This window comes from Balaenoptera acutorostrata, chromosome 1 (genome assembly GCF_949987535.1).
Source record: "Balaenoptera acutorostrata chromosome 1, mBalAcu1.1, whole genome shotgun sequence".
NCBI lineage: Eukaryota > Metazoa > Chordata > Mammalia > Artiodactyla > Balaenopteridae > Balaenoptera > Balaenoptera acutorostrata.
The window spans coordinates 115,864,671-115,880,831 of record NC_080064.1 but is presented as its reverse complement, the minus strand read 5'-3'; the positions used below and the strand labels follow the sequence as shown (position 1 = coordinate 115,880,831).

Below are 16,161 nucleotides of genomic sequence, written 5' to 3'. Positions count from 1 at the left end.
TGTTGCAATGTCACGCCAATCTCTTTCACCGCAGGCTCGCCCAGCATTCTGTACCCCTCTCCCCCCCGCCTGAGAGAGCCAGAACCCCCTAATCAGCTGCTACTTTAACCCCGTCCTGTCTGGGCAAGGAACAGATGCCAGAGGGTGACCTACATGCAGAGGAGGAACCAGATCCAAAGCTGAACCCCAGGAGCTGTGCAAACAAAGAAGAGAAAGGGAAATTTCTCCCAGCAGCCTCAGGAGCAGTGGCTTAAATCTCCGCAATCAACTTGATGTACCCTGCATCTCTGGAATATTTTATTTTATTTTTTTATTTTATTTTATTTTATTTTTTTTTATAGCTTTTTTTTTTTTTTTTTTTTTAATTTATTTTTGGCTGTGTTGGGTCTTCGTTTCTGTGCGAGGGCTTTCTCCAGTTGCGGCAAGCGGGGGCCACTCTTCATCGCGGTGCGCGGGCCTCTCACTATCGCGGCCTCTCTTGTTGCGGAGCACAGGCTCCAGACGCGCAGGCTCAGTAGTTGTGGCTCACGGGCCTAGTTGCTCCGCGGCATGTGGGATCTTCCCAGACCAGGGCTCGAACCCGTGTTCCCTGCATTAGCAGGCAGATTCTCAACCACTGCACCACCAGGGAAGCCCTGGAATATTTTAAAAGACAACGTATCATCCCAAAATTGAGGCAGTTGACATTGGAAGCAACAGTAGACTTGGGGTTTGCTTTCTGCATCTAATTTGTTTCTGGTTTTATGTTTATCTTAGTTTAGTACTTAGAACTTATTATCATTGGTAGATTTGTTTATTAATTTCATTGCTCTCTTCCTTTCATTTTATACATATATATATTTTTCCTTTTTCTCTTTTTATGAGTGTGTGTGTATGCTTCTTTGTGTGATTTTGTCTGCATAGCTTTGCTTTTGCCATTTGTCCTAGGATTTTGTTTGTCCGTTTTTAAATTTTTTTTATTTTTAGTATAGTTTTTAGTGCTTGTTATCATTGGTGGATTTGTTTTTTGTTTTTGGTGTTCTCTTCTTTCCTTTTTTTTTAATTACTGTTTTATTTTTTTTATTTTTAATATTATTTTTCTATTTTTTTATTTTAATAACTTTTTTTAAATTTTATTTTACTTTATTTTATTTATTTATTTATTTTCTTCTACCTTTTCTTCTGAGCCATGTGGCTGACAGGGTCTTGGTGCTCTGGCCAGGTGTCAGGCCTGAACATCTGAGTGGGAGAGCCAAGTTCAGGACACTGGTCCACCAGGGACCTCCTGGCCACACATAATATCAAATGGTGAAAGCTCCCACAGAGATCTCCATCTCAATATAAAGAACCAGCTCCACTCAACGACCAGCAAACCACAGTGCTGGACACCCTATGCTAAACAACTAGCAAGACAGGAACACAACACCACCCATTAGCAGAGAGGCTACCCAAAATCATAATAAGTTTACAGACACCCAAAACCACACCACCAGATGTGGTCCTGCTCACCAGAAAGGCAAGATCCAGCCTAATCCACCAAAACACAGGCACTGCTCCCATCCACCAGGAAACCTGCACAACCCACTGAACCAACCTTACCCACTGGGGGCAGACACCAAAAACAACAGGAACTACGAACCTTCAGCCTGTGAAAAGGAGACCCCAAACACAGTAAGTTAAGCAAAATGAGAAGACAGAGAAACACACAGCAGATGAAGGAGCAAGGTAAAAGCTTAACAGAACAAACAAATGAAGAAGAAATAGCCAATCTACCTAAAAAAGAATTCAGATTAATGGTAGTAAAGATGATCCAAAATCTTGGAAATAGAATGGAGAAAATACAAGAAACTTTTAACAAGGACTTAGAAGAACTAAAGAGCAAACAAACTATGATGAACAACACAATAAATGAAATTAAAAATTCTCTAGAAGGAATCAATAGCAGAATAATTGAGGCAGAAGAACGGATAAGTGACCTGGAAGATAAAATAGTGGAAATAACTACTGCAGAGAAGAATAAAGAAAAAAGAATGAAGAGAACTGAGGGCAGTCTCAGAGACCCCTGGGACAACATTAAACTCACCAACATTCGAATTATAGGGGTCCCAAAGAAGAAGAGAAAAAGAAAGGGACTGAGAAAATATTTGAAGAGATTATAGTTGAAAACTTCCCTAATATGGGAAAGGAAATAGTTAATCAAGCCAAGGAAGCGCAGAAAGTCCCATACAGGATAAATCCAAGGAGAAACACGCCAAGACACATATTAATCAAACTATCAAAAATTAAATACAAAGAAAAAATATTAAAAGCAGCAAGGGAAAAGCAACAAATAACTTACAAGGGAACCCCCAAAAGGTTAACAGCTGATCTTTCAGCAGAAACTCTGCAGGCCAGAAGGGAGTGGCAGAACATATTAAAGTGATGAAAGGGAAAAACCTAAAACCAAGATTACTCTACCCAGCAAGTATCTCATTCAGATTTGATGGAGAAATTAAAACCTTTACAGACAAGCAAAAGCTAAGAGAATTCAGCAACACCAAACCAGCTTTACAACAAATGGTAAAGGAGCTTCTCTAGACAGGAAACACAAGAGAAGGAAAAGGCCTACAGTAACAAACTGAAAACAATTAAGAAAATGGTAATAAGAACATACATATCAATAATTACCTTATATGTACATGGATTAAATGCTCCCATGAAAAGACATAGACTGGCTGAATGGATAAAAAAAACAAGACCCATATATATGCTGCGTACAAAAGACCCACTTCAGACCTAGGGACACATACAGACCGAAAGTGAGGGGATGGAAAAAGATATTCCATGCAAATGGAAATCAAAAGAAAGATGGAGTAGCAATTCTCATATCAGACAAAATAGACTTTCAAATAAAGACTATTACAAGAGACAAAGAAGGGCACTACATAATGAGTAAGGGACCAATCCAACAAGAATATATAACAATTGTAAATATTTATGCACCCAACATAAGAGCACCTCAATACATAAGGCAAATGCTAACAGCCATAAAAGGGGAAATCGACAGTAACACAATCATAGTAGGGGACATTAACACCCCACTTTCACCAATGGACAGATCATCCAAAATGAAAATAAATAAGGAAACACAAGCTTTAAATGATACATTAAACAAGATGGACTTAATTGATATTTATAGGACATTACATCCAAAAACAACAGAATACACTTTCTTCTCAAGTGCTCATGGAACACTCTCCAGGACAGATCATATCCTGGGTCACAAGTCAAGCCTTGGGAAATTTAAGAAAATTGAAATCATATCAAGTATCTTTTCCAACCACAATGCTATGAGACTAGATATCAATTACAGGGGAAAAAATCTGTAAAAAATACAAACACATGGAGGCCAAACAATACACTACTTAATAACCAAGAGATCACTGAAGAAATCAAAGAGGAAATCAAAAAATACCTAGAAACAAATGACAATGAAAACACGACAACCCAAAACCTATGGGATGCAGCAAAAGCAGTTCTAAACGGGAACTTTATAGCAATACAATCCTACCTTAAGAAACAAGAAACATCTCAAATATACAACCTAACCTTACACCTAAAGCAATTATAGAAAGAAGAACAAAAATACCCCAAAGTTAGCAGAAGGAAAAAAATCATAAAGATCAGATCAGAAATAAATGAAAAAGAAATGAAGGAAACAAAAGTAAAGATCAATAAAACTAAAAGCTGCTTCTTTGGTAAGATAAACATAATTGATAAAGCATTAGCCAGACTCATCAAGAAAAAAAGGAAGACAAATCAATAAAATCAGAAACGAAAAAGGAGAAGTAACAACTGACACTGCAGAAGCACAAAGGATCATGGGAGATTACTACAAGCAACTATATGCCAATAAAATGGACAACCTGGAAGAAACGGACAAATACTTAGAAAAGCACAACCTTCTGAGACTGAACCAGGAAGAAATAGAAAATATAAATAGACCAATGAAAAGCACGGAAATTGAAACTGTGATTAAAAATCTTCCAACAAACAACAGCCGAGGACCACATGGCTTCACAAGTGAATTCTACCAAACATTTAGAGAAGAGCTAACACCTATCCTTCGCAAACACTTCCAAAATATAGCAGAGGGAGGAGGCCACCATCACCCTGATACCAAAACCAGACAAAGATGTCACAAAAAAAGAAAACTACAGGCCAATATCACTGATGAACAAAAATCCTCAGCAAAATACTAGCAAACAAAATCCAACAGCACATTAAAAGATCATACACCATGATCAAGTGGGGTTTATCCCAGGAATGCAAGGATTCTTCAGTATATGCAAATCAATCAATGTGATAAACCATATTAACTAATTGAAGGAGAAAAACCATACGATCATCTCAATAGATGCAGAAAAAGTTTTTGACAAAATTCAACACCAATTTATGACAAAAACCCTCCAGAAAGTAGGCATAGAGGGAAATTACCTCAACATAATAAAGGCCATATATGACAAACCCACAGCCAACATTGTTCTCAATGGTGAAAAACTGAAACCCTTTCCACTATGATCAGGAACAAGGCAAGGTTGCCCACTCTCACTACTATTATTCAGCATAATTTTGGAAGTTTTAGCCACAGCAATCAGAGAAGAAAAAGAAATAAAAGGAATCCAAATCAGAAAAGAAGAAGTAAAACTGTCACTGTTTGTAGATGACATGATACTATACATAGAGAATCCTAAAGATGCTATCAGAAAACTACTAGAGCTAATCAATGAATTTGATAAAGTAGCAGGATACAAAATTAATGCACAGAAATCTCTTGCATTCCTATACACTAATGATGAAAAATCTGAAAAAGAAATTAAGGAAACACTCCCATTTACAATTGCAACAAAAAGAATAAATACCTGGGAATAAACCTACCTAAGGACACAAAAGACCTGTATGAAGAAAACTGTAAGACACTGATGAAAGAAATTAAAGGTGATACAAACAGATGGAGAGATATATCATGTTCTTGGATTGGAAGAATCAACATTGTGAAAATGACTATACTACCCAAGACAATCTACAGATTCAGTGCAATCTCTATCAAACTACCAATGGCATTTTTCACAGACCTAGAACAAAAATTTTCACAATTTGTATGGAAACACAGAAGACCCCAAATAGCCAAAGCAATCTTGAGAAAGAAAAACAGAGCTGGAGGAATCAGGCTTCCAGACTTCAGACTATACTACAAAGCTACAGTAATGAAGACAGTTTGGTACTGGCACAAAAACAGAAATAGAGATCAATGGAACAGGATAGAAAGCCCAGAGATAAACCCACGCACATATGGTCACCTTATCTTTGATAAAAGAGGCAAGAATATACAATGGAGAAAAGACAGCCTCTTCAATATGTGGTGCTGGGAAAACTGGACAGCTACATGTAAAAGAATGAAATTAGAACACTTCCCAACACCATACATAAAAATAAACTCAAAATGGATTAAAGACCTAAATATAAGCCCAGACACTGTAAAACTCTTAGAGGAAAACATAGGAAGAACACTCTTCAACATAAATCACAGCAAGATCCTTTTTGACCCACCTCCTAGAGAAATGGAAATAAAAACAAAAATAAACAAAAGGGATCTAATGAAACTTAAAAGCTTTTGCACAGCAAAGCAAACCATAAACAAGATGAAAAGACAACCCTCACTATGGGAGAAAATATTTGCAAATGAAGCAACTGATAAAGGACTAATCTCCAAAATATACAAGCAGCTCATGCTGCTCAATATCAAAAAAACAAACAACCCAATCCAAACATGGGCAGAAGACATAAATAGACATTTCTCCAAAGAAGATATACAGATTGCCATTAAACAAATGAAAGTATGCTCATCATCACTAGTCATTAGAGAAATGCAAATGAAAACCACAATGAAGTATTACCTCAGAATGGCCATCATCAAAAAATCTACAAACAATGAATACTGGAGAGGGTGTGTGGAAAACGGAACCCTCTATCCTGTTGGTGGGAATGTAAATTGATACAGCCACTATGGAGAACAGTATGGAGGTTCCTTAAAAAGCTAAAAAAAGAACTACCATACAACGCAGCAAACCCACTACTGGGCATATACCCTGAGCAAACCATAATTCAAATAAAGTAATGTTCACTGCAGCTCTATTTACAATAGCCAGGACATGGAAGCAACCTAAGTGTCCATCGACAGATGAATGGATAAAGAAGATGTGGCACATATGTATAATAGAATATTACTTAGCCAAAAAAGGAAACGAAACTGAGTTATTTGTAGTGAGGTGGATGGACCTAGAGACTGTCATACAGAGTGAAGTAAGTCAGAAAGAGAAAAACAAATACCGTATGCTAACACATATACATAGAATCTAAAAAAAAAATAAAAGTTCTGAAGAACCTAGGGGCAGGACAGGAATAAAGATGCAGATGTAGAGAATGGACTTGAGGACACAGGGTGGGGGAAGGATAAGCTGGGAGGAAGTGAGAGAGTGGCATGGACAAATATACACTACCAAATGTAAAATAGATAGTTAGTGGGAAGCAGTGCATAACACAGGGAGATTAGCTCAGTGATTTGAGTCCATTTAGAGGGGTGGGACAAGGAGGGTGGGAGGGAGATGCAAGAGGGGAGAGATATGGGGATATATGTATATGTATAGCTGATTCACTTTGTTATACAGCAGAAAATAACACACCATTGTAAAGCAATTGTACTCCAATAAAGATGTTAAAAGAAGAAAATAAAAAAGATACTAGATCTTATTCCAGTAACCAGCTTATTCCCATTATCCAGGCCACTTGGTGGTTTCATCTAGCAAGCTCAGAAGAAGGAACAGAACATGACTTTACAATACAATGTGGTGCCTTTAAAGACTGGATGAAAGCATAGGGGGTGGGAAAGCAAAATGTCCACTGAGGACAAGGGTTCCCTATGTGAAGTCACCAATGGAGCGAGCTAAGGAGTAGGAGCTTTAGCAGAACACCCTTTATCCATGTAAAAAGTTATGTTTACCTTGACATTCCCTGTAATGGACTGAATGTTTTAGCCTGTTACCCATTCATATTCCCAATGTGATAGTATTTGTAGGTGGAAGCTTTGTGAGGTAATTAGATCATGAGGGTGGACTCTTCATGAATGAGATTAGTGCCCTTATAAGAAGAGGCTGGAGAGCTAGTTGGGTCTCTTCCTGCTGTATGAGAATACAAGTCAGCAGTCTGCAACCTGGAAAGGGGTCCTCACCAGAACTGGACCATGCTGGCACCCTGATCTTGGACTTTCATCCTCCAGAAGTGTGAGAAATAAATTTGTGTTGTTGATAAGCTCCCTAGTTTATGGCATTTTGTTAGAGCAGCCCAAGCTGAATAAGATATCTCCTCAGGAAAAATAAGATGCATCTCAGAGTGACTAAGGAATGGGTTGAAACTTCTATCTTCTCTAAAGATGAAGAGGTTACACCTGATACATCTCATTGCCTAAGAGTAAGGGAGAAGGTCAGACATTGGATTCTCTGCAGAAATGAAAAATCCAGTTCCCCCCTCCCCTCTCTTTCAGACTGGCTCACTGTTCTGGCTCCCTCGTCTGTCTTTGAATGAAACAGTGTAGTTCTGATATGCCAGAGAGAAAAGGCTTGGAAAATAAAGACAGTGATTTATTACAAAGATAGAAAAGAGTTATTGTTTTTACAGATGAAGTCTCAAGCTTTCCTATCCAAAATGCAGTTTTGAGTGACAGTGGCAAGTATTACTGTACTGTTACTGGAAGAAAATTCTAAAAACAGAAATAGTAAAGAGTAGTAAAGATTGAAGTCTTAAGTAAAACTGTCACTCCTGTGGGAGCTGGGGTGGATAGGAGACAGTGGTAGCAGAGCAGGTAGGTACCTCACAGGGGAAAGCTACCCATACACCAAACATGAACTGGAGTGCTTGTGGTTTGACCATGCAAGGGAGACATGGTATGTGGCATGTCTGGTTCTGAATGTCCTGTTTGCTGGATTGTTTCTCACCAGGTACTTTTCAGCAGGAACTGTAAATCTTACTGCTCTGAAAACTGTTGTGATCCTTCTCTCCAGAGCTGTTTCCATGTCCTGGACTGACAGTCAGCTCTTCTGGGCCCATTGAGGAGGGCCCAGTGACCTTGATCTCTCTTGAAAGACCCACCCCTCTCCACAGAGCTCAGATGCCCAGCTCCAGTTTGCTTCTTCAGAGATAGCAGGACCCTGAAGTTAGGCTAGAGCAGCTCCCCAGAGCTTTAGATCCCCACCATGTGGAGTGAAGACTCAGGGTCTTACTGGTGCCAGGCAGAGACAGTGACTCACAGTCTCAGAAATTGGAGCCTCCAATCTTAAATTCACGGGCAGAATAAGTATCAGTGGGGCTGAGCATGGGGGAAAACATGAACACTGTAGCTTCAGCATGGACGGCTAGTCTTTTGTTTCTTTGTGCAACTTCTGTCCTTGTGGAAAGTAGGAGTTGGACTAGAGAAACTCTCCAAATTGCTCTTGGCATTTCATAAGAATAACAAACAGACTAAGCTCCTTATAATCTTTCTCTTCTTATTAAAGTAATATCATCAATCAGATCTTCATTGATCACTGTGTGCGCTGGCATTTAGCAGAGGGTTGGGAACTTTAAAAGACAAGGTTCCTGCTCTCCAAATGTCTCCACATGCTGGATTGCAACACATATGGGGCTAAAATGAAGAGTCAGAAGAGCAGAAATCAAAGTGAACTGGAGTGGTCAGAGGAGGGGGTGACAATTTGTGTTGATCCTTGAAATTGGGAATAATGGAGGAATTTTTATTGACATTATTAGGAACAGTGTCTTTTTCAAGGTAGACTGATGCTACCAGTGAACTTCTTCATTCTATGCAAAAGATATGTGTCTGCACAGTGACTTATCCAAAAAAAAAATTTCTTCTCTCATGTAGTGGATGATTCATCATGATTCTTTAATGATTGCTACCCATGAAATTAGCCAAGATCTGGGTTAGGACCTGCAAGTATCTGTATCCACATTCTTCAAGGATAATTACCATGGATTCCTTACCATTGTATACTTGTAATATGTTACATAAGCAATACCCATATTCCCACTCCTTGTATTAGAGGCTGAAATAAGTCTACCTTCTGTTCCCAGAGTCTTTCATAGTCAGGGTTCTCATATGTCATCTTCTATTCAGCTAGAAGTCCAGGGCTCTAACGTAAGCTTAGATACCCAGGCCCCTGGGGGACAAGAGACTGAAGGAGGGGATCTCACCCTACTCTGCTCAGTGGCTGAGGGCACGGGAAACATCACATTTTCCTAGCACAGAGAGGCCACAGGAACCAGTCTGGGACAGAAGCCCAGCATTCCCTGTCAGCAGACCTGGAGATCCCAGCTGTGAAGGAGCACAATGCTGGCCAATATTACTATAGAGCTGACAATGGCCACAATCCCATCCAGAGCAAGGTGGTGAATATCTCTGTGAGAAGTAAATTTCACTCCTATTCATCTCAGACAGAAATCTCCAAACCAAGAGCCAGGAGTCATGAGGAAATTCCAGGAGATCCCAGTGATCAGTGCTGTGGAGAACCACCAACAATTTGAGGATGGGTTACCTTCACAAGTTAAACTGCTGATATCTTTTTTTTTTTCATAGCAGAAAACACAAAGGGGGTTGGGTTGGCATTAGAAGTAAATAAGATGAGAACGACAAATGATCATGTCTCTAGACAATGACCCAGAATTGATATTTCCCCAGATTTCTAAAGACACTTTGAAAAAACAACCTCTGATTGCTCTAATGGGATTACAGGAATGGAAGGAATACACAGTGACCAAGAGCCAGGCCCTTTGCTGAGATTCTGGTATGGGAATTCATGAGTCTAATGCAGCATCACAAATCCTCTATGATAGTCCCCTTTGGGTCTGTTAGTTCCAATATCTTGTCCTGTCCTCACCTTCCGGGGTCCCAGGGCCCAGGCTGTCATGGGGGATATGGTAGAGCTTTGCTGTGAGGCTTGGAGCTGCTCCTACATCTCCCCCCCCCACCCCTGCCAATCCTGTACCGGTTTTATCATGAGGACATCAACCTGGGTAGCAGCTCAGCGCCCTCTGGAGAAGGAGCATCCTTCAACCTCTCTCTAACCGCAGGGCATTCTGGAAGCTACTCCTGTGAGGCTGACAATGGCCTGGGGGCCCAGTTCTCTGAACTGGTGCCACTCTCCATCTCAGGTGGGTTGATGGTCCCTGGATACAGGAGTAGTATTATAGTCAATGGCTTTATATTGGTACCGTACTTGGGTTTCAGAAAATAGGTGGAGGTCTAGGTGATGTCTGCTGTATAGGGGGAGTTGGAGAAGGTGAGCTCCCTCCATGCCTGACTGCTTTTCTTCTCTCCACACTAACCTGAAAAGTACACACTATGCTTAAAGTTACATGAATTTATGTTTACTGTTTCTGCATAGTATTGGCAAGGATTCCAGGGCCCATTACTGATATAGATTGGATTTGAAAAAAAAAAAACAAGAGAGAAAAAAGAAAACCTTCAAAACTCTGATCATTTATTTTCATGCTTCATAATTTCCTAAGGTTCCACGCAGCGGGCAACGTTGCCATATTACTAATTTTACAATACGTCATTTTTCCCTGTGTGTAGTCACTTGAGACTAAAACCATTAACACATTCCTCCATGCTTGACTTTTAAATAAAAAGTCCAATTATTAAATGTAATTTAATAATTTTCAATAGACAAAATTAGTTTATATGCAATGGAGTAAAATGTAATTAAGAGTTGTATTTAAATAAATGAAAACAACTTAGTATAATATTTTCTCTTTTATTTATCCATTTCTTCTCAGTCACCCTACTCATGACAAGAACAGTGACTCCTTTTTGAATTCTTGGATCTATTATATGGATCATAAGGGGCCATCTTCACCTGCATGTCTGGTGGTTGATGCTGGCTATAGGTTGGGACCTCAACCTGGACAGTCAATTAGAGTGTGTATGTGTGACCCTTCAATGTGGTCTGGACTTCCTCATAACATGGTGGCCTTAGGGTAGTCAGACTTTTTATATGTTGGCTTAAGCTTCAAAAAAAAATGTGACAGTGAATCTACAATATCTCATCAACTAATTCAAAAATTACAGTATCACTTCCACCACAGTTTTATTGGGTCTTAGTGCCTAACAAACTTGTCCAGATACAAGGGGAGGGAGTATAGACTCCACCTCTAAATTGAGGAGCTGTCAAAAATTTTACAGCCATATATATATTTTTTATTGAAGCATAGTTGATTTATGATATTGCATTAGTTTCAGGTGTACAGCACAGTGATTTGGTTCTGCTTCTGGGTTTTTTTTTGCAGATCATATTCCATTATAAGTTATTACAAGATACTGAATATAATTCCCTGTGTTATACAGTAAACTCTTGTTGTTTATCTATTTTATGTATCATAGTTTGTATATGTTAATCCCATACTTCTAAGTTATCCCTCCCTACCTCTCTCTGTCTCCTCTTTGGTAACCATAAGTTTGATTTCTATGTCTGTGAGTCTGTTTCTGTTTTGTATATTTATTCATTTGTATTATTTTTTAGATTACTTACATGTAACTGATATCATTTAGTATTTGTCTTTCTCTGCCTGACTTGTTTCACTAAGCTAAGTATTCTCTAGATTCATCCATGTCGCTGAAAATGGCAGTATTTTATTCTTTTTTATTTTACAATCATATTTTAAACATTTCCACACACACCAACATGAATACCAGTCCATGTCTCCCAACCCCACAGGACTGTGTTAAAGCACAAGCCTCCCTGCTGCCCTTTCTGGACTTGGCAAGTGCCCTTTTAAACAAGTGTTTTCAGAAGCCAGGTTTTTCTCCTTGAGCTCCTTTCTTCTCTAATCGTGTCTCAGAATTCTTCACTGTCTTATTATCTCTTCAGTACCTTGAAAGAGACTTTTAAAAGAATTTCGCCCAGCATTTCTAGTGATCCTCAGAAGAAAGGTTAGTTCAGTTTCTTCTTCCATCATTACTGGAAGCATAAAAGCATCCACCTTTTATAACCAACACTTTCATAAAGGTGTTATGTTTTTAGCCTTTTCAGCGTAACTATATCTCTTTGTAATACATTATTTTTAAGACCAAAAACTTAGAGAATACCTCCAAATGATATATCATACTGATCCCTACTAATATTCTACTAGCCAAAAAATGTTACCAATGACTAATTTTTGGGTCTATTATGTATGGCAAACTCACACATATTATCTGTAATTATTAAAAAAAAAGTATGTTTTAAGTGTGTGATATTGCCCATGGTGAACAATCTTGGGGAAGTAGCTTGCCATGTTCACACAGTCAGTAGAGGGTAGAGCTAAGACCAGAATCCACATTTTCCTGACTGCAGAGGCTTAAACCTGACTTTGTTGCACCTCCTCACTTTATTTTCCTCTTATAAGTTTCACCAATTTTAGTAAGGCATCATTTATTAATCTATAAGATAGAGCATCTATATTAAACAGTATAAAGTTTCTAACAAAAATTAAAGATAGAACTATTGTTTGATCCACCAATCCCAGTTCTGTGTATTCACCCAAAATAATTGAAATCAGGATCTTGAAGAGATATTAGCACTGCTATGTTCATTAAATCACTATGCGCAATAACCATGATGTGGAAAAAAACCCAACTGTCCATCAATAGATGTATAGATAAAGAAAACATGGTATGTATGTTAGTGAGTCCAAGCTTGCTGCACAACAGGCCAATAAATCAGGAGACAAGGTGTTGAGGCAAAGAATAATGACTTTATTTGGAAACCTGGCAGGTGGAGAAAATGGCAGACTAGTGTCTAAAAAGAACCATCTTATCGGGGTCTGGATGTCAGTTTCTTTTATAGAACAGAGGGTGGGAGGAGGTAAGGAAGTAAAATAAAAAGGCCATAAGTCTTGCAAATATCTCCTGGAATGGCCAGCCTCGGAGAGGGGACATGCTAATTTCTTCTTTCTTGCAGCTATTCACAGGTGGACAGGGTCAGGATGCTTCCCTGAACAAAGGCACTTTGGTTTAACATTCAGGCAGAGGGGCAGGGTTCCTGGAGGCAGGCCATTAGGTACACACAGTGTCCTTTTAGTGAACAAAAGCAACAGGAAGCAAAGGTTAAAGTAAAGAAACAGATCCAACATGGAGTCAGGATTGGCTCTTCCCTGTTATATGTACATACAATGAAAAACTACTCAGCCTTAAAAAAGGAAGGAAGTTCTGCAACATGTGACAACATGGATGAACCATGAGGACAATTATGTTGTGACGTAGGACAGTCACAGAAAAACAAACATTGCATTATTCCACTTACATGAGCTATCTAAAATAGTCAAATTCATAGAATCAGAGTGGAACTGTGGGTGCCAGGAGGAGGAAATGAGGGGTTACTAGTCAACTGGGGTAAAGTTTCAGTTAAGCAAGATTAAGTTACGTTTTAGAGCGCTGCTGTATAACATTGTATCTATAGTCAACGACAATGTATTGTATAATGAAAAATTTGTTAAGAAGATAGATATCATGTTAAGTGTTCTTTCTACAATAATAAAAGAAAAGAAGGGAGGAAGGAGTGTAGGAGGAAATAAGGGACAGGAGGAAGGAAGAAAAGAAAGAAAACATGATGGAGAACACACCAGACTCTTTTCAGCCCTGTGATACTACAGTCTAAGGAGAGAAAGGAACATCATTCAATCACATAAATGCATAAGGAAACACAAAATTTGGTAACTGTCATGCGGGGGGCGAGGGGAAGAATAGAATGCCATCTGGTTAAAGAAGAGGACTTCTTTCCATTATAGCCTCAGGATAGCCTCCACAAAGAAGGGAAACTTGATCAGAGGTTTCTGTTTCTAATACAAAGATGTCTTTGAATGGTCATAACTTTCTATCCTGGTAGTTAGATTGCTGAGAATGGTCTGTCTCTTATGTCTCGAGCATGCATTCCCAACAGAGGTGATATCACCCTCAAAGCAGCAAAAATTGGTCCTTGTGGAGGTGAAAAAAAAAATCTTACTTTTTATGTATATATATACATACAGCGTATCTGTGCTATTAATGTTTCATAGAGGAGGGGGGCGGCTAGAAAAAAAAATCTGAAAAGGCCCCTTAGGGAAGTGCTAATGAAATAAATGTCAAGAAACCCTGGTCCAGAGTTTTTCATAGTTTCTCAAAAAATACTTATTTAATGCCTCCCTGCAAGAGAGAATTTGTAGAGGTACAAGGGATACAACAATGGGTAAGATAAACATGGGCCTTTGAATGATAGCTGAGGAGAAGACGTAAAAACAAACAAGAAAATAGAGGAAATAATTACAAATAATGATAAATGCTATGAAAAAAAGCATACAGGGGCTTGAAACAGAAAATAATCAGGTGAGACCTCTTTGATTGCAAGGCCAGGGAAGGCCTCTCTGATAAGAGCTCTGGCTTTAAAAAGAGAGGTTCTGTAGTATGGGCCCTAACAGTTATTCTTTCTTTCATAATGCAAGTGCCTGACTTAAGCTTTGATTGCTGAGGCATCCACTTTAAAGAGCTACTTTGAATAAACACATCGCCAGCCACTAGATAAAAGGCAGCACCAAAGCCCACCCCACCGCCCTCCTTTGCCCCCCAGGCTCCTTTGTTTTAGAGATATTGGTTGATTTTGATGACTGGCCATTTGGGCCTCTTGTTTTTTTCTCTTCCTGTGCTTTAACTTCTGGATTTTATATTTTAAATTCACCAATAAAGAGTGAGCCCTCAAAACACTAAGCCCCACCCTCCACCCCAATAAAAGCAGAACCCCAGCACGTGACCTCACAGTGTAGCCCCAGGTGTGTCATGTGCTTTCCAAGACCTGTGAGTAATAAACTCTTTTTTTTCCCAAAGTTTCTTCATGGTTATTGCTGAGGGTGTCTTGCAATCATAATAAGAGTCACAAGGGCCTGCCCAGGCATAGCACTGGTTATAGGCTGAGATGGGGCACAAAACAGTTTCCTACCTAATGCTTGCTCTTTTATTTCCTAATTTGCACCGATCTGGGAGGAATTTAGGGGCAGCTCCTTTTGTAGTCGGTGAATTTTAAAAAATTTTTCCTCCTCAACAACTTTGTGCCAGTGTATGTAAGGTCAAAAGGCTTTCATGTCTGCTTTGACACTTTGACTTTTTGTGACTTACACCATAAAACATAGCAGGACACCACAGTCACAAGGTATGCCTATATTAGGAACCTTATGCAGAACCACATGTTGTATGAATTCAAGGTAATGGAAGGGTTTTTCCATTTGAAAAATGAAAAAAAAAGTTATTTGAATACTAGCAAATCTATAGCGTGGCATTTCAGAGAACCCAGCACAGCCTTGGAGACATTTCTCCAGAGAGAGTCGAGCTGCTGGAAGATAACTGTCAACATCTAAGACTGCCGGGGTTGAAATACAAACAACATTTAGGAAGATAGTTGTGTTAATTTTTCAGAACTTGAGGCAAGATATGATTCTTTTACTTCCCCTTTTCTAACTCTTGCAGATCTCATCTGAGTACCTCCCTTCTGTCCTCTTTCGTGGATGAGAAGTAAGCCCGGCTTGTGGTGAGACAGACTTTCCCTGCCCTCAGCCAGGCCAGGTCCCCATGTTTCTGTGGCTGCTGCTGGTGATCCTGGGTGAGTAGATGGGTTGAACTGGGACAGGGACCTCAGTTCCTAATGTCAGCCAGGGAAGACCAAGGAGCTTCTGTCTGTGCTTCCTCTTGGGGTTCAGAGACAGATAGCAAGTGTCAAATGAAAGAAAAATGCACCACGTATAAGTTGAGAATTAAGTTTTATTAAGAAACGTACTGAGGACTATCGCCCAGAAGACAGCCTCTCAGATAGCTCTGAGGAACTGCTCCGAAGAGGTAAGGGAGGAGCCAGGATATATACAAACTTTTTGCTAGAAAAACATGTAGTCAAGCATCAAAAGATTACTGCTAATCACAAAGAAGAGAAATCTCAACTTAATGATTTTAGTGCTTTTCTCTGTATGGGAAGATGCAAGAATCTGGGGTCATTTAAAAATTTCCCTTAGATATACATCTTAACTATCTAAGGACCAGTATACCCAAGGCACAGAATGTTTCTTGTTTTTCTCCATCCTGAATTCCCCTTGGAGCTC

General features: G+C 39.3%; 1 protein-coding gene and 1 pseudogene across 1 annotated transcript in view; both read left to right on the top strand.

The window, feature by feature from the left end:
- The first annotated feature begins 9,166 nt into the window (after positions 1-9,166).
- LOC114236430 (Fc receptor-like protein 2) lies at positions 9,167-12,103 on the top strand (annotated as a pseudogene).
- A 3,492-nt stretch (positions 12,104-15,595) lies between these two features.
- Positions 15,596-16,161, top strand: part of FCRL3 (Fc receptor like 3) — a 30,406-nt gene continuing 29,840 nt past the window's right edge. Inside the window, exon 1 of the mRNA XM_007171821.2 lies at positions 15,596-15,671. Within this exon, the coding sequence (XP_007171883.2) occupies positions 15,641-15,671 (31 nt within the window). The 5' untranslated portion in view covers positions 15,596-15,640. The remainder of the gene's footprint in view (positions 15,672-16,161) is intronic.